Source organism: Littorina saxatilis, linkage group LG10, assembly GCF_037325665.1.
Source record: "Littorina saxatilis isolate snail1 linkage group LG10, US_GU_Lsax_2.0, whole genome shotgun sequence".
Classification (NCBI taxonomy): Eukaryota; Metazoa; Mollusca; class Gastropoda; order Littorinimorpha; family Littorinidae; genus Littorina; species Littorina saxatilis.
Genome location: NC_090254.1, coordinates 38,277,717 through 38,301,408, shown reverse-complemented (window position 1 = coordinate 38,301,408; position 23,692 = coordinate 38,277,717). Strand labels below are relative to the sequence as shown.

Genomic DNA, 23,692 nt, shown 5'->3' with positions numbered 1-23,692 from the left:
ACAAAATTCAACAGCTAGGCTGCTTCCTACGCAAAGCGAAATTTTGTTGCTGAATTAATTTTTTAAGATAACGCCTTTGTCAATCTGCACATTTTTATTTAAATCTCAGTCTGCACGCGAAGCAGCCTTGCTGTTTGATTTCTGGTGTGTGTTGAAGAGGAAAGATGCTTGTCTAATTAAGTGTGTGTGTGTGTGTGTGTGTGTCTGTCTGTGTATCTGTCTGTGTGCGTGCATGCGTGTGCGTGTCACGGTGTGTGTGTGCGTGTGTGTGTGTGTGTGTGTGTGTGTGTGTGTGTGTCTGCGTGCGCGTGTGTGTGTGTGTGTGTGTGTGTGTGTGTGTGTGTGTGTGTGTGTGTGAGTGTGTGTTTGTGTGTGTGTGTGTGTGAGTGTGTGTGTGTGTGAGTGTGTGTGTTTGTGTGTGTGTATATGTGTGTGTATGTGTGTGTATATGTGTATGTGTGTGTATGTATGTGTGTGTGTGTGTGTATGTGTGTGTATGTGTGTGTGTGTGTATGATGTGCATGTGTGTGTGCATGCTTGCGTGCGTGTGCGTGTGTGCGTGCGTGTGCGTGTGTGCGTGCGTATGCGTGCGTGCGTACGTGCGTGCGTGCGTAAATGCGTGCGTACGTGCGCGCGTATGTGTGTGTATTTTAATTTCACGACAAGGAATGTGCCTTACAGTGAAAATAACTGTCACTTCAGTCCTGGGTACTTCTACCACTGTTGTCAACGTCGACGTAAAGTTCTTTTTGAAGGGAGAAGATCTCGAGGGTTTGGAGATCAAGGGAGAAGGATTTACTTGGCGTGAACTCGCGTGGAGTTTGACGCATCACTTGAAACATCAAAGTGCACTCATCAGCACGTCCCTTTGACCCGCGGTACCAAAGTAAGCAGTATACTAGTTATCCTTGCACGAGTTACTCCACTTTTTTGACCAAGAACCGGTTGTTTCCCTTTCAGACCAAAGTAGCTGATTTTCGCAGCAGAGTTGTAGCGGGAAATTAAAGGCAGCACTCAATCATATGAATCACGAAGAATGGCCTCGTTGCTGAAGTTCTTCTTCTTCTTCTTCTTCTTCTTCTTCTTCTTCTTCTTCTTCTTCTTCTTCTTCTTCAGCGTTCCAGAATTGTCTGGTTACGTGTGAGCTCGTTTGCCCATTTGGGTTCCCTACACTATACTCTGAGAGCATAGTCAGCTTCACTCCGCTTTCGTTGAGTAGGCATGCTGGGTATTTTCGTGTTTCCATAACCCACCGAACTCTGACATGGATTATAGGATCTTTTCCGTGAGCACTTGGTCTTGTGCTTGCGTGTACACGCGAAGGGGGTTACGTCACTAGCAGGTCGTTGACCTGGGAGATCGGAAAAATCTCCACTCTTAACCCACCAGGCAGCAGCGACCGGGATTCGAACTCACGACCTCCCGATTAGGAGGCCGACGTCTTACCACCACGCCACTGCGCCCGTCGTTGCTGAAGTAAAGTCGCGTGCTTGTTCTAAAAACAAATCTTCGGAACGCCCTTATCCAAACAGCATTTGTTATTTCATAGTTATATATCTATTGTGGTTAAAAAAAATCATTGCAATTAGAAATGTCTGCATGCTTGTTTAATATTGGATTCATTTCCCCCCCTGGGGCCAAAACCTTATTAACTCATTGTCTCCCAGGTACGGATATATCCGTACCCACTCATATGGCTCTATCTGACCAGGTACGGATATATCTGCTCAGACTGTTACCTTCAGTCGCTTCCTGTAACGTCCATCTAACGCCTGCATTCCAGCATGTTGATACACAGTTACTACACAGTTACTACAATTCTGAGTGGCCTGCTGCAGCACATCTGGTCTCGGCTAAGAAAGAAATTGGTCAACATAGGTGCGGTAGAATATGTTAAAAAGTTGTAAAACGAATGAAACTTGTTTCCAGCTTACCTCGTTATTAGACTCCAACAACACATCCTCGTCGTGCTGGATGAGCAGGCCTCCTTCGTGTGATCTCGCCAGCTCTCTGTTGTAAATGCTGCCCCCATCCGCCAACTCCTTTCCCCCCTTTTTCTTCCGTCGTAATAGCTTGGTCCGGATGAGCTGCAACAGGTATCCCTTGTCCTTACTCCACACTTGGGTCAGCGCATCGTCGCGACGAGGGGTGTTGGGTTGCGAGGCCGAAGACCCGCAAGAACTGTCATTATCTCCGTCAGTCTGGAGATTGAGGTTCGTGTCTTCGAGAGCGACTAAACCGTGTCGTCTTTTCAGCTCCTCAGCGAGGCTCCACCCTCCGTTGTTTCTGGGCGAAGATTTCGCCGAACGAGGGGTCAGAGTGCGAGGGCTGACGTCATTACCCTCTGATGTCATTTCTGGTGAGAGGTGGCTGGATGACGTCAGAGTGGACGACCCTGACACCAACCCGCTCTCGTCGGATTCGAAGGACTGGTTGGAGCCCTCGCTGACCGTACTATCCCTCATCCCTTTCGTCTTCCAGTACCCTGAATTCCCGTTCCCGTTCAAAGACGGAGATAATGACGCAACACCCGATGACGACGACGAAGAGGCCGTCCGCCTCACAGCTGACGTCACCCGGGGAAAAGCGTCGACGCTGCTGACGTCAGTTTCCACGCTGATGACGTCTTCCTCAGCCACGACCTTGCACGCCTCCAGCTGCAAAGCTTGCAGCCACGTCATGAGATCGTGATGGTTGTCGGCGCACAGACTAAGGCTCCGGCAGTGGGGCTGGCTGAGTTTGAAGGCGAACTGCTTCTTCGTCTTCTTGGTGTCGGAGTCTGATACGTAGGACACTGTGCACTGAGGAAGCACGAAGACCAGGAGAGGGGTCTCCTCGGGGCGCTCGGACTTGAAGCCGTAGAAACAGCCTCGACACAGCACTGCCCACACTTTCACCCAGCGAACCCGTCCCTGCACATACAAAGCCAAGAGAGTTTACAGTTTGGATGTTCTGCAGCCGTCAAGTACAACTCTATTGGTGTGGATTATGATTATCCACAGAAAAAAAACCATACACACAAAAAGAGTACGCTGACGCAGTCAGACTGCTATAGAACCGGCGCGCCTACTTTCTGAACAAGAGCTCGCTTTCCACACTCATTAAACCAATTTCGATGTATAAATAAAAAAAATAATGTGGGTATTGTAGCACTGAACTACAAACAATTCAAATGTTCAATCTTCACATAGCAAACATCTCTTACATGAAGCAAAACAGTTAATATGACGTGCTGTTCAAGAGTTACATACAGTGTTTGCCTTCATGTTGTGACATTTTCTCCCGAAAGCGGCGTATGGCTGCCTGAATGGCGGAGTAAAAACAGTCATACACGTAAAATCCCACTTGTGCAAATACATGAGTGAACGTGGGAGTTTCAGCCCATGAATGAAGAAGAGTAAAGAACCATTTAAGGGTTTTTTTCAGATACAGAATGACCACCACTGTAACAGCTTTCACCTTGTAATGCAGGTACCCCTGGAAGCGGAAGTCGGACAAGTCGGCCAGTCTGAGACCTGGACCACGTGACTTGTCGGAAGAACTGAACAACCTTGACCTCAGGTCGGAGGCGGAGCGCCGTATGCTTGACCCTAGGCCTCGCGAACTCTTTTCGGCGTCCCATGATCTGCATAAAAAACATTTTGAATGAACAACAGTTTCAGTCTCGCTTGTATCTTCCAAACGAGCTTCTGGACAAAGTCTCTCTGTCTGTCTGTCTCTCTGTCTGTCTGTCTGTCTGTCTCTCCATCCGTCCGTCCATCTGTCTGTCTCTCTGTCTGTCTCAGTTTAGGCGGACTGATATGAGGGATGGATGAACAAAGAAGTGGAATTCAAAGCAACTGCTACACGTACAAAACGAAGCAAGCATACCACTAACCTGGACAAAAAAGCTCTTCCTTCCTTCATCTTCTCATCGCTCCCTTCTGTAGGCAGCTCCTCACTTCCGGTGCGTGTCAACTTCCGCTTCTCCTTGCGCGTCATTTCCAGTGAGGGCGGCGTGGAGCCACTTTTCAGCGGAGGGTTGTCTTTCAAAGGTTTTCTTCCCTTGGCGTCGTCCGCAGATGCAGAGCGTTTCTTGGTCCGACTGAAGAGGGATTCGAACCCGCTCACCCTGAAGAAGGAACGGTGACGGGTGGTTGGAGCGGTGTAGGTGGCCTTCAGTGGTGCTGTTTTTGGTTCCTGGGTGTGTTCATGTTCCCTGCACGTGGAGAAAAATAAGTGGGTAGTAATTGTTTTGCTCCAAATGCTTCGGCCAACATGTACGTAGAAGCATGTAATAACCACAGGGGGAAAAGCGCTATATGCATACGACATGTTTAATAGAGTGAGTGCGAGTTATACGGAACCATTCTACTGGCACCTGAGAGAATAACAAACATTGAACTGAACAAGCGACTTTCATCCTCACTTTTTTTTAACGTATTTTTTTTTTTAAAGTAGAAGCAATCTTTTTTTACTCTGATCTTTTTACGTAGAAGCAAGTTTGGGTTATCTTTTCTTATCTAAAAATGGATACTAAATAGAATCCAAAACGAAACGTTTCTCCACTGCGTTTAAAGATGGTACCGCAAGAAGAAAACCATAACCAAATATCATAGAAATGTTATGGGTACCTTCGAAGTTTTCTTCGTATGTCATCCACAGAGCCTTTGCTGACGTCACGCGCGTTGCCTAGCGACATGGACAGGAAGTCGATGCGACGCGGCAGATTCTGTGTTGGTGTGTAAGACCGCCCTCTACCCACACAGGCGTCAACGAGGCTGCTTTCACTGCCCCCTGTGTTCGCTCTGCTCCTCCCTGGATCCTTCAAACTCTCTGTGGATCTAAATCTAGGCGTTAATATTCCTTCTGAATCACTGTCTCCTCCTCCTCCTCCTCCTCCTACCCTGACACATCTACCACCATCACTGCCTGTCTCTTCGTTCAACCTCCCAGCATCTTCGTCCTCAGCAGCAATGGCGTCTGTGTCCACGCTAGCTACGCGGGTGAGGACTTCTATCCACTGTTCCAGTTCCTCTTTGGTATCCACGCCGAACATGAGGCGTTGTCGCTTCGTTCCGTTCTCGATCCAGAACTGGAACTTGTCCACACCGGAAATGGTCTTGGACTTGTACTTGCGGCCCATCGCGTTGACAAGGCGGTTGTCACGTGATGCTGTTTTGAACTCCACCTGGCGGACTTTGCATCCGGGCAACAGTAAGACCTGCAAACGATACCCAGAGTTCATCATCACTACACAAAAACTGATAAAAAATAAACACAAATAGACTGCTGACGTTCCAAAATTCAAAATCAAAAAACAAGTATTGTAGGTTATTGGAACGTTTCATTATTAACAAAACATCTCAACACAGGTTTTGAATCTTAGCACTGTTTGCAACAAAATAACTGGAGATGTACGTGTTACTCTGTTAAAAGATTATGTGGAAATGTCAGAAACATTATGAAGACTAACAAATAGGCCTACCTCTGCAGAAAATCGGATGCAGCTTTTATTTAGATAGAATTCTAAAAGCGAACTATATTCGGGGCCCTTACTAACTCTTAGAAAAATAAAATAATGTCAGTCTTTACAGACTTGGAAGAAATCCAAAAATATAAATGTAACGTTTTGTTTTGTCAATAATTAAACGTTCCGGTAACATACAATGCTTGTTTTTTTGATTCTGAAGACTTGGAAGACATTGACTGATTCTTGATTTATCTTGTCCCTGGAGTGAAATACAGGACACTAGAAAGTCCACAAAAGAACAGTATTTAAAGGCAGAGTAAGCCTCCCGTAAACCATCACAGATACGGTCAGGCTTTTACACACAGTACAAACACCGTTTCATTTAAACACTCACCAATTGAGAACATCCTAGGTGCCCTCCGTAAAGAGCGAACAATTTTCAAAGAATTTATTTTTGCGTGGTTTATCTTACCCCTGAGCCATCGTGAACCCGTGTGATCCAGTTTTCCCTTTTCACAATGCAGTCGTCATAGTTAGTCATTTGAATGCGACTCGACGTGAGCTTATCTAGAATAGCACGGTTTTTTTATGCACGAAACAACGGCTGTGGTTCACAAGAACTCTAGCGATGGCTTTTGACTATTGAGAGGAACGGCGATTTGCACTGATAAAACCGTCGTCTGCCACGACCCTTGCGTGACCCTGCTTCCGGGCTTTTCTTTTTTTAAACTTTCACAACTTCGAATTGTTCTGATCTTGTCTTGATGAAAAACGAATTCTTTTATGATTAAAGAATGTTTGTGTAACAAGCTGTCAATTTATTATTTAGATTTTAAAAGTTAGGTCTAGCGCAAAAACGAGGCGCCATTGTTCTTCAGGGTGTGACGGTATTCGGTACCTCTCGGGTCGTGTCGGTCGAACTCGGTCGGTCATGTGATGGGGCGCGCATGTGCAACGGTGCCTTTCCGCCCACTACTCGCTTCGCTCTCTGGCATGCACGCGGGACACTGATTAGGCATGGCTTACCGCATCGACCTTGTATTGTTGTCATCTGTAGCAGTTTGCTAGACAAGTAAACTAGATGAACGTACCTGATGTGAGTGTTGTTTACGTACGCTCGGAACACGACATGGTGGCAGCGGTGGGATTCTTTACCCAACCGTGAGTTTTGAAATAGTCGAGCATAGTCGTACGGAAGAAGAAGAGCATGCCATTCAAACCGCCTGAACCACTCGACTTTGGGAGGCCCGACCAGTGGCTCACGTGGCGTAAGCGTTTCGAACGCTACAGGGTTGCTTCTAAACTAGACAAAGAACAATTTTCAGTCCAGGTCAGTTCCTTAATCTATGCTATGGGCATACAAGCCGAACAGATCTACGAACAGTTCGAATATGACGAGGACAATGACGAAGCAAAACTGGAGGACGTACTGAAGTTATTTGACACGCACTTCGTTCCACAAAAGAACGTCATACACGTTCGAGCTGTCTTCAACACCAGAAGCCAACACAGCGGCGAGCAAATCGAACCTTACGTCAGAGCCCTGTACGAACTTTCTGAGCACGCAGATTTTCATAACCGCGACGAAGCCATTCGCGACAGGTTCGTCCTTGGTGTGAACGACCGAGAACTCTCAGAAAAGTTACAAATGCAAGCAGACCTGAATTTGCAAGACGCCATTAAGCAAGCCAGGCAGTACGAGCAAGTCAAGAGACAGCTGTCTGAGCAACGTTCCAGTGTTGACGCTGTACACACCGGTACGCAGCGATTCAACAGACGCCCTCGCGGCGGTGCAGGTGCAGCAGGTACCAGCTGTGACAGTGGCAGCAGCGGTCCAGCAACCAAGCACGCCGGTTCCAGGGGTGGATTTCGTCATCCGCGTGGTGGCGGTCGTCGCTTTCCTCAGGAGGGGAGAAGTGATGCATCATGTTCACGCTGCGGACGTGGACAACACAAGAAAGACAGTGACTGTCCAGCAAAAGGGAAGCAGTGTCACGGCTGTGGCAGGTACGGACATTACTTTTCTTGTTGCCGTTCCAAGCAAGTCAACGCTGTCGACGCAGAAGAAGTGTACTACATGGGTGTCGTACACAAGCAGGGAGCTGAACCAGCATGGTACACTGACCTATCATTTGGACGTCGCAAGATCAAGTTCAAGATCGACACAGGTGCAGATGTGACCATCATTTCCAAATCCCTCTACCTGACCCTTGTCCCGTGTCCCAAACTTATCCCCACCTGTGCAGTCATGCACGGCGCAGGCGGACAGATATCCTGCATAGGATTCTTTAGGGACACTACCTACATCAACGGTCAAGAGTTTCACCTGGATATCTATGTCGTCGACAGCAAGACAGAGAGCTTATTAAGCAGAGAAGCCTGTAAACGCATGGGACTTGTCCAACGTCTCGACAGCATACAGCCAGCGTTCGGTGAGTTGGACCAGCAACCAGTCAATTGCCCACCGGCAAAGATCGTCTTGAAAGAGAACAGCCAGCCCTACAGTCTGCACACAGCTCGGAGAGTACCCATACCTTTGATGAAGAAGGTAGAAGAAGAACTGGAAAGGATGAAGAAGGCCGGAATTATTGAGGAAATAACCGAGCCAACAGATTGGTGTTCTCCGATGGTGCCAGTTTTGAAGAAATCTGGAGCGGTCCGGATCTGCACGGACTTGAAAAAGCTGAACCTGTCAGTCAAGAGGGAGAGGTACCCGATTCCGACTCTCGACGACATTTTGCATCGACTCAAAGGAGCGAAGATTTTCAGCAAGCTGGACGCAACGTCGGGGTTTTATCAAATTCCTCTCGACCCAGAAACTGCCAAGTACACAACCTTCATCACGCCATTCGGAAGGTACTACTACAAAAGACTTCCGTTCGGAATATCCTCCGCTCCCGAGATTTTCCAACGTACGATGGAGATGATCCTGAAGGGAGAAGAAAACACGATCTGTTTCTTCGACGACGTTCTCATCTACAGCAACTCAGATGAAGAACACGAGCAGCATCTTGAGAGCTCCATGAAGAAGATTGTCGAGGCCGGGCTCAAGCTCAACAAGGAAAAATGCAGCTTCAAGCAGTCAGAGATCGAGTTCCTTGGTCACGTGATCAACGCCGACGGAATCAGACCAGACAAGAAGAAGATTGATGCCATCATCAACATGCCTGACCCGACCAACGTCACAGAACTGAGAAGAATTCTGGGCATGATGAACTTTCTGGGACGATTTCTGCCAAACTTGTCGTCAGTCTTGAAGCCTGTCACCGAGTTGCTGGAGAAAGACAAGGCGTGGAACTGGGGACAGCCACAGACACTCGCGTTTTCAAAAGCGAAAGAGCTCCTGACAGCAGCTCCTACTCTCGCTTACTTCGACTTGACTAAGCCGACAACGGTCAGTGCCGACGCGAGCAGCTACGGTATTGGCGGCGTACTCCTGCAGCAGCACGGGGAGAAGATGAAGCCAGTCGCTTTCTGCTCAAGAACTCTGACATCAACGGAACAAGGGTATGCCCAGATTGAGAAGGAGTGTCTAGCTGCTGTGTGGGCGTGCGAAAAGTTCGAACGTTATCTGATCGGTCTGGAGAAATTTACGCTCGAAACCGACCACAAGCCGCTCATTCCTCTCATCAACACCAAAGATTTGGACGAAACGCCCATCAGATGTCAGCGGATGCTGATGAGACTGATGCGATTCAGCTTGACAGCAAGTTATTCACCAGGCAAGACGCTTGTGGTGGCTGACGCCTTGTCGAGAAGTCCTCAGTCGCCTGTCCAAGAGGGGAGAGAAGAGACATCGGAAGACAGAGCCGATGTTGCCACACTACTGGCGGAAGATGTGGAAGCTCACGTCGACGCTGTCCAATCTTCATGGCCGGTTTCAGACAAAAGACTAGACGAGATAGCAGCACTGAGTCAGCAAGATCCTGTCGTCAAAGCAGCTCTACACTACACGGCCAACGGTTGGCCCAGGTACGTCACTGACGTAGAGCCAGCTCTGAAAGACTACTACGCATTCAGAGGGGAGTTCAGCATACATCGAGGTCTTCTCGTCAGAGGCGTCCGGATCGTCATTCCGCAGGTCTTGAGAGAAGAAATGCTGAACCGGATTCACGAAGGCCATCTCGGGATAACCAAATGTCGAGAAAGAGCAAAGTCGACAGTTTGGTGGCCAGGCATCAACGAAAACATCAAGCAAAGAGTGTCAGCATGTCAACACTGCGAAGAGAAGCAGCCATCCCAAAGAAGTGAGCCACTTATGACAACAGAACTCCCAGACAGACCATTCCAGATGGTTGCTGCAGACTTGTGTGACTTCAAGGGACAGAGTTATCTTGTTCTGATTGACTATTATTCAAGATATCTTGAAATCGCTCATCTTCCGAGAGAGACATCTGAAGTCGTCATTGGACGGATGAAGAACATCTTCGCACACCACGGAATACCAGACGTCGTCGTCACGGACAACGGTTCTCAGTTCACGTCAACAGAGTTCCAGAGCTTCGCAGCAGCATGGAAGTTTACTCACTCGACTAGCAGTCCATACTTTCCTCAGTCGAATGGAGAAGCCGAGCGAGCAGTACAAGAGGCCAAGAAGATTCTCGCTCAAGAAGACCCGTTCTTAGCCCTACTCAGTCACCGGGCTACACCTACGACGCCAACAGGAACGAGTCCAGCGGAGCTAGCACTCGGAAGAAAGATGCGAACGACGCTCCCTACTCTCGCAAGCAATCTCATCCCAAAGACGGTCAGAAGGGATGCGATCAAGGCGCGGGACGAGCAAGCAAAGCTCAGAAACAAGAGTGACCACGACAGACGTCATGGGACAGAGACCCTGCCGCCACTAATACCAGGTGACACTGTTCTCCAGAAACTAGACCACGAAAAGTCCTGGGGAAAACCAGCAACAGTCCTGCGTCAATGTGCACCACGGTCCTACGAGATACGGTCAGAAAGGGGACAGTATCGTCGGAACAGACGACACCTCAGATTGTCTTCCCGACAAGTGTTAGACAGGCCTACCATGACCAACATCCCTGTCCTTTACCCTGTCCCAACCCAACAGAGTCCTGTTCCTGAAACGCCAAGCCAGCGCAATGCAGACCAGCCAGGTCTTCGTTCTCCGGAACCTCCACCGACGCCTGGGTCCCCGCGACGTCCTCCAGCGGCGCCTAACCCAGGGCAGCAAACGTCGACTCCGGTCATCAAAACCCGCAGCGGACGAACTGTGAGACCACCGTCCCGCTTCGAAGAGTGAACCATCGACTCCGCAGATCAACAGCAAATAAACAATGACTGTTTCGGTTCCGGTCGAAAGATTCGTTACTGAAACCCCTATTGAACTTTAATTTTAAATGATAACGATAACGTTTCGTTTCATCAAGATCATTATATCTTTTTATTTGAAGGGGGGAGATGTGACGGTATTCGGTACCTCTCGGGTCGTGTCGGTCGAACTCGGTCGGTCATGTGATGGGGCGCGCATGTGCAACGGTGCCTTTCCGCCCACTACTCGCTTCGCTCTCTGGCATGCACGCGGGACACTGATTAGGCATGGCTTACCGCATCGACCTTGTATTGTTGTCATCTGTAGCAGTTTGCTAGACAAGTAAACTAGATGAACGTACCTGATGTGAGTGTTGTTTACGTACGCTCGGAACACGACACAGGGCCAAGTCCACGAAAATAAATTCTTGGAAAATGTCTCACGCTCGACAGAAAGCAGCCAGGATGTTCCCGTTCGGTGAGCGTTCAAATGGAAGTATGCTTGTACTGTGTGTAGACGCTCGGGGCGCTCTGTGATGGTTTACTGGAGGCTTACTGTGCCTTTAAAGTAGAGACGTACTTCCGTTTTGAATAACGAACAGAAACAAAAGTTAAATGATAACGTGGACCGTCAGCTAAATAAAAGATAAGACCAGGAAACCCGAAAGCGGCGTATGGCCGCCTAAATGGCGGGGTAAAGACGGTCATACACGTATTATTATAAGAAGTCTTATATCGCGCGCGTATCTCCAGACTCGGACTCAAGGCGCAGGGATCTATTTATGCCGTGTGAGATGGAATTTTTTTACACAATACATCACGCATTCACATCGACCAGCAGATCGCAGCCATTTCGGCGCATATCCTACTTTTCACGGCCTATTATTCCAAGTCACACGGGTATTTTGGTGGACATTTTTTATCTATGCCTATACCATTTTGTCAATCGTGGGATCTTTAACGTGCACACCCCAATGTAGTGTACACGAAGGGACCTCGGTTTTTCGTCTCATCCGAAAGACTAGCACTTGAACCCACCACCTAGGTTAGGAAAGGGGGAAGAAAATTGCTAACGCCCTGACCCAGGGTCGAACTCGCAACCTCTCGCTTCCGATCGAGCGCAAGTGCGTTACCACTCGGCCACCCAGTCGTAAAAACCCATTCGTGCAAAAACGCGAGTGTACGTGAGAATTTCAGCCCACGATTGCAGAAGAAGAAGAAGGTCTTGAAGCCTGACCAGTGCTTTCCGTGGGTTTCAAACAAATCATTATAATCTTTACCTGTTTGGACACTTTGGAGTCTGGCTTCTCAAAGACGCAAAAGAGCATATCAGCCACAGCACACCACACCCTCCTCCCCTTCAGTTGGTCAGTCAGCCAGCCCTGTATGTCGCTAGGAAGCACGTCATTGGTCGACACGGCCTTGGGGGCGGGGCTAGGGCAGCGCAAGGGTTTGGGAGGGGCGGGGGCGGGGCTTCTCTTTGGGCTCGGTGTTTGTCCCCGCCCCGGAGAGTGGTTGGAGTATGGTGAGGCCGTGGCCATTTCGCGGTCAGACTTTACGCTCCGCCCCTTTCGTTCATGGCTGCGTCCCCGCTCCCGACTGGATCGTTTGGTGGAGGTTTTGACGTCATCGTCGTGACGTAGGTTTGGCCGAACCTCCTCCTCCTCCTCCCTCTCCCAATAGTCCTGAAACATAGAACCCGTTAGTTTTATATCTTTCTAACTTCTGTGCTTTGGATACTGTATATAATGAACTTACATGTGCTCGAATTTGGTAATGATATCACGCGGGGTTATTGTGTCAGAAGGCTTTTGCCATTACATTTATGACGGTTTTATCTTGTACGGCTTCGACAATCGTGGATTACATTCCACGTACATTTTGTTAGTAACATATTATGATATACTGATACTCTCTACCCATCTGTCTACACAATAAAATGACCGGCACGGTTGGCCTAGTGGTAAGGCGTCCGCCCCGTGATCGGGAGGTCGTGGGTTCGAACCCCGGCCGGGTCATACCTAAGACTTTAAAATTGGCAATCTAGTGGCTGCACCGCCTGGCGTCTGGCATTATGGGGTTAGTGCTAGGACTGGTTAGTCCGGTGTCAGAATAATGTGACTGGGTAAGACATGAAGCCTGTGCTGCGACTTCTGTCTTGTGTGTGGCGCACGTTACATGTCAAAGCAGCACCGCCCTGATATGGTCCTTCGTGGTCTGCTGGGCGTTAAGCAAACAAACAAACAAACAAACAAACACAATAAAATGCATTGTGCATTGTGCAAGGCCAAATGGGTAAAAGACGATCACGTTCAAAATCACAGTGTTTTCCGCAAAATCGTATTTGACCACCCCCAGATAAAACAATTCTCAAAGAAAAGTTAATAAGGAAACTATATTTTTTTTCTTTCTGCAGATGTATACATATTGCTTAGAGGAACCTGTGCAAAAAATGTGTAATGAATCTTAAGAGGGATTTCAATACACTAGTATCTCCTTAATGACACCTTGTTTAAATATAAGTTCCACAACAAAATCAACTCAGTCTTGCTGATTTGAGCCAAAACAGTATTGCAACGTCCAAAACTTAAAGAGAAGGAGAGAAAAAAAGATGTATACATATTGCTTAGAGGAACCTGTGCAATAAATGTGTAATTAATCTTTAGAGGGATTTCAATACACTAGTATCTCCTGACAAGAAGACAAGCTCGATGAAACTCCACAACAAAATCAACTCATTCTTGCTGATTTGAACCCAAACAGTATTGCAATTTTCAAAACTTAAAGAGAATGAGACGAAACAGACAGAGACAAAGATGGGGGAGGGGGGGGGGTATTGGGGAAGGATGGAGGGGATGATATCGGCGAGGGGTTTGGGGGATAGGGGGGGGGGGGCATTGTGGTAACGGTAATCAGCTACCTATATAACCACAGTCATTATACCGTACTCCCGTGCGCGGCTGTATGTTTCATGCTATAATCGGCTTAAGTATAATAAGGTTAGAACTTCTGGAATGACAATAACCTGTAATACAATGCGGCTAATTATAGCAACAAAGGAACTTAACCGTTCATTCACGTATGATGACATCTTCGAACACACAGATTGTACTGGTATATATGGTATATTATACATTTATGTTTCAGCAATGTTTAACCGCAGTCTGAGCAATGATAGCCGCAAAGGGGTTAGCTAGATCATAGAGAAACAGGTATTCCTTTTGATGTTTGGACAAGACATGAACATTATATAATCACGCCAAACCCTCGTTAACAGAATACGATACCGGTAATGTAGAACGCTGTACGGCGTCGCTTAATTATATTTTCGCACGCAAGGATTGTGGTAACGACCTTCTGGACTGATCACGTTAATCTTGGCTATGCCGAACAGTCGATTCAAATATGAACCGGGACCTCCTGTGTTGTGTGTGTGTGTGTGTGCGTGTGTGTGTGTGTGTGTGTGTGTGTGTGTATGTTCGCGTGTGTGTGTGCATGTGTGTGTGTGTGTGCGTGCGTGCGTGCGTTCGTGTGTGCGTTCGTGCGTGCGTGCGTGCGTTCGTGTGTGCGTTCGTGAGTGCGTTCGTGTGTGCGTTCGTGCGTGCGTCTGGAGTTGTGATGCGTTGTGATATTTTATTTTATTTTATGCAATTTATATCGCGCACATATCTCAACCACGGATTCAAGGCGCAGGGATTTATTTATGCCGTGTGAGATGGATTTTTTTACACAATATATCACGCATTCACATCGGCCAGCAAACCTCAAGCCTATTAGGGCGAGCATTCACCTTTCACGGCCTATTATTCCAAGTCACACGGGTATTTGAACATGGATGAGATAAATGCATTCATTATTCAAAACGTTTGCTTAATAAGATAAACCTGAATAACTGGTCAAATATCAATGCATTTTCGCTGTCTGACTTGTCTCTATTGCCATACAGAAAATCATCAGCGGTTAGCAAATCATAGTTGGGCAGTGTTGACAAGGTGACTTCACGTATTTGAAGAGATAAGGGGCAATGAAAAATATAGTGCTCCGCATTTTCAACAGGATAACCACAAGTGCATGACAGGTCGGGAATTAAATGTCTGTCAAATAGATCACTATTTAGATTGCTGATCCTCAGTCTCAGTCTGCAATGGATCATTTCTTTTTATGTTATTTTTGTGTATATGTCAAAGCGAGTATTTCGGCCACCCAGTCCATATTTGATGTAGTGGAGGAGTGGAAGGGTAGTAGTAGATACACGAAGCCCAAGTCCAAGCGTCTTGTTTCAACTTTTTATTCAAGAAAACAATGCAAGGAAACGTAGAGGCCGAAGGCGAAACCCGTAGACAGCAAAGCAAGTGTAGTGTCGTGCTCAGCTGCTAGGAGCGAATGCATGCTTATGCGACGAAAATACAGTTTAACGACCTCTCTGCTTAGAGCAATTTGGGTCAAAGATATCAGAGCCGAAGCTCTACGATGTGTGCCTGGGTGAAGATGAGCAACAACAAAAAAAAACAAAAAAAACAAAACAAAACAAAACAAAATTTTACTTTCCGTAATGGAAATGCTGGAAGAACTGGATTTAAAATCAATTCCTTGCAGGAGATACACGATTGTAGAGATTTATTCTTTCATTCCGAGGCAGAAATGCTTTTGTATTCAAGAAACGTGGAACGTTGCTATTCCGGAAGGGAATTGATTTGATTTGTTGGTACTTTAGAATAAAATTGTGAAAAGTGGCATCCGACTGATCATGGCAAAGGAGTGAGTGTCAGACCAAGGAGGGTCGTGGTGGAGAAGCCGAGGCACCCTCTACGTACTTGTGGATTCGGCGGCTAGTCAACTGGCGAAAAGCAAACCCGGTCCTCCCTAGGACCTATACTGGCCGGTTAAAAACATATGTACAGGGCTGCGACTTTATGTCGGTTTATTCATCAACGCCTTTATGGCACCCTCTGTCTACAGAGGCATGGGAAGGGGATCAGGTGAGGAGGCCAGAGATGTGTCTCTGTAACCCCCTCTGGGGTGGGGGTGAGAAAAAGAGGATAGGCTATTTACACTGTCATACACAGTCGTTCGCATACTCTCGCACAGCTACAAAGGCCACCCTCCTCCTCCCAAAAGAGACGGACGTCTCAGATATGGTAGGCAGAGGCTGGCTGTCTAATCTAATATATACACCTAAGGTGACACATGGAATATATGAATGTAACGTGGCATTAACTATAAGCCTAGCGCACGGGACACACGCGACCTCGGCCCCGCCGGCGGAAACACGGCAGGTGGGCGAGTGCAGCGAAGGAAATGATTTGTTCATAATAAAAATAATAGTAATAACAATAATAATAATAATAGTAAATAATTAAAGAGTAAAGAATAACTTACAAGTGCACGGGCCACACGCGATTTCGGCCCCGTCGGCGGAAAACACGGCAGGTGGGCAGGTGCAGCGAAGGAAGTGGTTGGTTCATAATAATAATAATAATTAAGTAGATGTGTACTGCCGGGCAGTACATACCCCAAGCGAAGTCGTCCATCTGTGTGTACATGATTCTCTCTCTCTCTCTCTCTCTCTCTCTCTCTCTCTCTCTCTCTCTCTCTCTCTCTCTCTCTCTCTCTCTCTGTCTTAAAATGTGTCATCGATGACGTGTTTTCATACTTGCTAATGCGGCAGGCTAATCATGACGTCAAATTGAAACTTCTTGAAGTCTCTCAGAAAGGGACATGAAAACCATGTGGGGGTTACTGGTTTGGGCTGAAAAAAAACCCAACTCCACCTAAAATTCAAGCGCCTATGGGGCTGAATTATGCAGCATAAATTGTGAAACATCAGGATATCTCACACTTTCAATTCTGCCATCATGTCAAATCTGACAACAAACCTACCCACAAAATGTCATAAATATCGGTGTAGAATTGAGACTTAACGGTTTTTAACTGCCAAAAATAAGTTTTTTTGACTGGAATAGTTTGTGTTGAAATTCAGTTTGGGACAACGGACCCACCCACTAAATTTCATAAAGATAGGTGAAAATTTAAATGTAACGGTTTTTAACTGCCAAAATTATGTTTTTCTTCTGGAAAAGTATGGAGTGAAAATCAGTTGGGGACAACGAACCTACCCACAAAATTTCATAAATATCGATGAAGAATTGAGATTTAACGGTTTTTAACTGCCAAAAATAAGGTTTTTTGTCTGGAAAGGTATGTCTTAAAATTCAGTTTGGGACAACGGACCCACCCACTAAATTTCATAAAGATAGGTGAAGAATTGAAATTTAACGTTTTTTAACTGCCAAAATTATGTCTTTCTTCTGGAAAAGTATAGAGTGAAAATCAGTTGGGGACAACGAACCTACCCACAAAATGTCATAAATATCGGTGAAGAATTGAAATTTAACGGTTTTTAACTGCCAAAATTATGTTTTTCTTCTGGAAAAGTATGGAGTGAAAATCAGTTGGGGACAACGAACCTACCCACAAAATTTCATAAATATCGATGAAGAATTGAGATTTAACGGTTTTTAACTGCCAAAAATAAGGTTTTTTGTCTGGAAAAGTATGTCTTAAAATTCAGTTTGGGACAACGGACCCACCCACTAAATTTCATAAAGATAGGTGAAGAATTGAAATTTAACGTTTTTTAACTGCCAAAATTATGTCTTTCTTCTGGAAAAGTATAGAGTGAAAATCAGTTGGGGACAACGAACCTACCCACAAAATTTCATAAATATCGGTGAAGAATTGAATTTTAACGGTTTTTAACTGCCAAAATTATGTTTTTCTTCTGGAAAAGTATGGAGTGAAAATAAGTTGGGGACAACAAACCTACCTTTAAAATTTCATAAGAATCAGTGAAGAAATAGGATTTAACGATTTTTTAACGGCCTTTAAATCATTGGTGATGTCATCATAACCCAGTCGTTGTAGTTGTCGTCGTAGTTGTTGGTGTTGTTGTTGTCATGTTCGTTGTCGTGATTGTTGTTGTTCTCGTGTTGTTGTTGTTGTTGTTGTTGTTGTTGTTGTTGTTGTTGTTGTTGTTGTTGTTGTCGTCGTCGTCGTCGATGTCATTTGTTGTTGTTGTTGTTATCGTCGTCGTCGTCGTCATCGTCGTCGTTGTCAGAGGTTATTTCTAAAGATTTCATTGATAGTCTTTGTTCTCGTCACCAAGACTTGCTAAGAACAAGCTTGGAACAGCAAGAGTTCCAAGAACAAGATTAGAACAACTCATTACATCATTACCAGTACGTCATTTGTATTTAGAACACACTTTAGAAAAAAACTCTTCAGCTACAAACCAGTCACCCTCACATGGCGGAGGTGTTTGTCTAAACCACTTACTGAAATGTTTTGAGGTTTAATGACCATACACATGTTGAACCGGTGAGTGTCTTCCGCTGCTTAATTCGCAAATAACTATTTTATTAAAGTCCGCTTGAAACGCTCAAAGATGAAATTCCATGTTAAAAAGTGACAAAAGTTTCACATTTTCCCGTTGTAACAGCTTCCGATGATATTATATGAAAATTCTGATCCTCTGAGAGGATTCCCCGAAACAAAATCAGTTTGTACGCCTAATTTTAATAGAATTGTCCAAACAGTGTCGCTAATATTGTGCTAAAAGATGAATTCTAGAACAATGTCCAGACAGACACCACTTGGCCAAAAAATTTTCAGTGCTGGGAGATGAAAAAAAAAACTACCTCGCTACGCGCGGGCTTCGCCCGCGCTCCGCTTGGATAATAATACAAATTAAGTAGATGTGTACTGCCGGGCAGTACATACCCCAAGCGAAGTCGTCCATCTGTGTGTACATGATTCTCTCTCTCTCTCTCTCTCTCTCTCTCTCTCTCTCTCTCTCTCTCTCTCTCTCTCTCTCTCTCTCTCTCTGTCTTAAAATGTGTCATCGATGACGTGTTTTCATACTTGCTAATGCGGCAGGCTAATCATGACGTCAAATTGAAACTTCTTGAAGTCTCTCAGAAAGGGACATGAAAACCATGTGGGGGTTACTGGTTTGGGCTGAAAAAAAACCCAACTCCACCTAAAATTCAAGCGCCTATGGGGCTGAATTATGCAGCATAAATTGTGAAACATCAGGATATCTCACACTTTCAATTCTGCCATCATGTCAAATCTGACAACAAACCTACCCACAAAATGTCATAAATATCGGTGTAGAATTGAGACTTAACGGTTTTTAACTGCCAAAAATAAGTTTTTTTGACTGGAATAGTTTGTGTTGAAATTCAGTTTGGGACAACGGACCCACCCACTAAATTTCATAAAGATAGGTGAAAATTTAAATGTAACGGTTTTTAACTGCCAAAATTATGTTTTTCTTCTGGAAAAGTATGGAGTGAAAATCAGTTGGGGACAACGAACCTACCCACAAAATTTCATAAATATCGATGAAGAATTGAGATTTAACGGTTTTTAACTGCCAAAAATAAGGTTTTTTGTCTGGAAAGGTATGTCTTAAAATTCAGTTTGGGACAACGGACCCACCCACTAAATTTCATAAAGATAGGTGAAGAATTGAAATTTAACGTTTTTTAACTGCCAAAATTATGTCTTTCTTCTGGAAAAGTATAGAGTGAAAATCAGTTGGGGACAACGAACCTACCCACAAAATGTCATAAATATCGGTGAAGAATTGAAATTTAACGGTTTTTAACTGCCAAAATTATGTTTTTCTTCTGGAAAAGTATGGAGTGAAAATCAGTTGGGGACAACGAACCTACCCACAAAATTTCATAAATATCGATGAAGAATTGAGATTTAACGGTTTTTAACTGCCAAAAATAAGGTTTTTTGTCTGGAAAAGTATGTCTTAAAATTCAGTTTGGGACAACGGACCCACCCACTAAATTTCATAAAGATAGGTGAAGAATTGAAATTTAACGTTTTTTAACTGCCAAAATTATGTCTTTCTTCTGGAAAAGTATAGAGTGAAAATCAGTTGGGGACAACGAACCTACCCACAAAATTTCATAAATATCGGTGAAGAATTGAATTTTAACGGTTTTTAACTGCCAAAATTATGTTTTTCTTCTGGAAAAGTATGGAGTGAAAATAAGTTGGGGACAACAAACCTACCTTTAAAATTTCATAAGAATCAGTGAAGAAATAGGATTTAACGATTTTTTAACGGCCTTTAAATCATTGGTGATGTCATCATAACCCAGTCGTTGTAGTTGTCGTCGTAGTTGTTGGTGTTGTTGTTGTCATGTTCGTTGTCGTGATTGTTGTTGTTCTCGTGTTGTTGTTGTTGTTGTTGTTGTTGTTGTTGTTGTTGTTGTTGTTGTTGTTGTTGTTGTTGTTGTCGTCGTCGTCGTCGATGTCATTTGTTGTTGTTGTTGTTATCGTCGTCGTCGTCGTCATCGTCGTCGTTGTCAGAGGTTATTTCTAAAGATTTCATTGATAGTCTTTGTTCTCGTCACCAAGACTTGCTAAGAACAAGCTTGGAACAGCAAGAGTTCCAAGAACAAGATTAGAACAACTCATTACATCATTACCAGTACGTCATTTGTATTTAGAACACACTTTAGAAAAAAACTCTTCAGCTACAAACCAGTCACCCTCACATGGCGGAGGTGTTTGTCTAAACCACTTACTGAAATGTTTTGAGGTTTAATGACCATACACATGTTGAACCGGTGAGTGTCTTCCGCTGCTTAATTCGCAAATAACTATTTTATTAAAGTCCGCTTGAAACGCTCAAAGATGAAATTCCATGTTAAAAAGTGACAAAAGTTTCACATTTTCCCGTTGTAACAGCTTCCGATGATATTATATGAAAATTCTGATCCTCTGAGAGGATTCCCCGAAACAAAATCAGTTTGTACGCCTAATTTTAATAGAATTGTCCAAACAGTGTCGCTAATATTGTGCTAAAAGATGAATTCTAGAACAATGTCCAGACAGACACCACTTGGCCAAAAAATTTTCAGTGCTGGGAGATGAAAAAAAAAACTACCTCGCTACGCGCGGGCTTCGCCCGCGCTCCGCTTGGATAATAGCAATAATAATAGTAATAGCAAATAATTTGTAGCTTAATGAAGTAAGATGTGCTATGCCGAGATCATCCAGCTAGATTAATATGTAGACCTAAGATACACTCATAATACATGTAACGTAGAACATTTACTAACAATAAACACATAGACATTTACTATTGATATAAACATAGATACACATAGTTTAATATGGGGAACCTTAGATGGTTGTGGTACGAGGGAGAAACAAAAAAAAGATACACATAGTTTAATATGGGGAACCTTAAGTGGTTGTGGTACTTACCCACACCCACATATATAAAAAAAAAAAAAAAAAAAACAACAACATGGGGCACAGGTCCGGGAACCTTCCCCCTTCCATGGACACGGCTCAACTGGCAGGTTGCCAGGTTCCGTGCCTGTCCAGAGGCTAGGCTCGACCGGCCTGTGCAAGATAGAGGGTCGGGAACCCTGTCCTTTCCAGGGCCAAGGCTCTACCAACAGACCTCTGGGTTCCTTGTCCTTTCGACGGTTGGCAGCAGGAGGGAGGATTGGGGGGAGGTCCTTCTAAGGTCTGAACTGGATCTGGCTGGGCCTATGCCTCCAGCAACCTCAGAGCCATTTGGCCACAGACGGTTTCAGGAATGGGGGTGGGCCTGACAGGATGGGGTGTTTGGGGGTATCCTTCGAAAGTCTGAACTGGTTCTGGCTGGGCCTGCATCTCCAGCATCCTCAGAACCATTTGGCAACAGACGATTTCAGGATGGAACGGGTCAAGGTTCTCATCGGTATCAGGCCGAGGGACTGATGAGGTCGGAGGAAGTCGTGTAGACTTAGTCCGTGGGAAGTCCTGTACTGGGAGAGTGTTGCCATCTCCGGGGTCAGAGGTTGGCAACCTGCGAAGAGGTGGTGGAAGTCTAGGGCCATTCCACATTCGCAGCGGGGGAAGGTGAAGGAGTAGTAGGAGCTCACGGTGCGAATGCGCCGGAGCAACTGCATCTCCTTCAGGGGGAACGGGTGATGGTGGCCCTTTCTGTCCGGAGGCAGCGCTAGCCATCCGTGCTTTGTGCATCTTTCCTTGAGGGTCTCGCCATACCCTTTTCTCACAGCCTTAGCCAGTTTGCCTTTCGCTTCTGTGACCGAATATTTCAGGTCTAGGACCGGGCCCTCGGAGAGGGCCGCGGCTTTTGCTGCCCTGTCAGCCAGGTCATTGCCCCTGATGCCTGTGTGGGATGGTAACCACATGAGAACGAGGTCGGTGCCCCGAACCATAATTTGGTGACATAGAGCCTGGATTTCCATGCGGAGTTCTGGTCTGTTGCCTGTCTCGCTTGCCAGCGCTTGCAAGGAGGATTTCGAGTCTGAGAGGATTGCCACTCCCATGGGTATGGCCATGTTGTCGTTCACGTGGGAGCAGGCCATGAGAATGGCATACATCTCCGCCGTGAAGATACTGACCCCCTCGTTTAGTTTATATTTTCGCACCAAGTTGAACTCTGGGATCGCAAAAGCACAACCCACCTCGCCGTTGTCCAGGACAGAGCCGTCCGTGTAGACTTTGAGGTAGTTGCGGAGCCTGCCGTCCAGAATCTCCTTGGCCATGGTCGCTAGGAGGAGTGGGTTCTCCTTTTTGGAAACTGCGTCGCCATACGTGTGGCTGATCTGTGGCTTTTCGATCAGCCATGATGGGTACGGATTGGTTGGCAGCTCAGCCATTCGTGTCTGGTCAATTTGGCACTGGGTCAGTACATCTATGGTATGGTCGTGGAGGGTTTCGTACCGCTCCGCCAAGCATGTTTTCTTTTCTTTCCAGGTCTCGTGCCAGGAGGTTTGTGTCGGATGGAAGGTTGCCGTGAACACTTCCTGTACAGTGTTGGGTACAGCCGATGCTCGAGCAACGAACTGAGCGCAGCGGAGGTGACATTCTTCCTTCAGGGGGATCATGCCTGCTTCCTGATAGGCGAGACAGTTTATGGCCCCTTTTGGAACGCCCAGAGCCAGTTTTAAGGCTGAGAGCTCCAGGCGTTCCAGTTTGTTCCAGAGGCTTTGTGGCATGCTGAAGTAGGCTTCTTGTCCGTATGTTAGTCTGGAGCGGACCAGCGCCTTTACCAGGTGCACAAGGGCTTTACCAGCTGCCCAGGACTGAGATTTTAGAACCTTGATCAGGTTGACTGATCGTCGGGCTTTGAGAATTAGAGAGTCGATGTGTTGTTGCCAGATCAGATCATCAGAGATCGTGACCCCAAGAAACTTTGCAGTTTTGCTTGGTTTGATTTGCATTCCGTTTAGGGTCAGGTGGTACTGGGCTTTGAGCCCCCTTCTTCTTGTGAACACCAGGAACACTGTCTTCTCGTGTGAGAGTTCAAAGCCGTTTGCAAGCATATACTTTGCGATCTTGTCAATTTGCGCTTGATACTTGAGTCTGTTCTGCTCAGTCATGTGGTGTCTGACTGGTTCCATCCAGAAGGCTAGGTCATCTGCGTACAGAGACATTGTTCCTCCTTCCAGGCCAATCTGACCAATATCGTGAAGCATCAAGCTGAAGAGGATGGGGGCAATGATGCTCCCCTGAGGTACGCCCATATCAATGGAGTGAGACTTAGAGACAGACTGTCCGACCCTGACCGCCAGGGTCCTGTCTCTGAGGAATTCCTGGACGAAGCCCAGTATTCTGCCTGATAAGCCCAGCTTCGCAAGTTTGTCCAAAAGCTTCCCATGCCATACTGTGTCAAAGGCGCGCCTGATGTCGAAAAAGGTGGCCATTAGGATCCTGTTTCTGGTGAGTGCTCGTTTTGCATGAGCTGTGAGTCTGACCACGTGCTCCATGCAATTCCTTCCCTTTCGGAACCCAGCCTGGAAGAGCGGGATGACATTGTGTTTGTCCAAGAAGAACTCAAGCCTGTTCTTTACCATGCGCTCATAGATCTTCCCCAGGTGGGGTGGCATGCTTATGCCGGTGTCCGGCCTATACTTATAGCCCCGG

General features: G+C 46.0%; 1 protein-coding gene across 1 annotated transcript in view; it reads right to left on the bottom strand.

The window, feature by feature from the left end:
- Nucleotides 1–1,838: 1,838 nt before the first annotated feature.
- LOC138978769 (uncharacterized) overlaps nucleotides 1,839–23,692 on the bottom strand; it is a 60,949-nt gene continuing 39,095 nt past the window's right edge. Inside the window, exons 2-6 of the mRNA XM_070351558.1 lie at nucleotides 11,998–12,402; nucleotides 4,614–5,203; nucleotides 3,878–4,198; nucleotides 3,460–3,625; nucleotides 1,839–2,912 (exon numbers count right to left, since the gene is read on the bottom strand). Of these exons, the coding sequence (XP_070207659.1) occupies nucleotides 1,854–2,912; nucleotides 3,460–3,625; nucleotides 3,878–4,198; nucleotides 4,614–5,203; nucleotides 11,998–12,402 (2,541 nt within the window). The 3' untranslated portion in view covers nucleotides 1,839–1,853. The remainder of the gene's footprint in view (nucleotides 2,913–3,459; nucleotides 3,626–3,877; nucleotides 4,199–4,613; nucleotides 5,204–11,997; nucleotides 12,403–23,692) is intronic.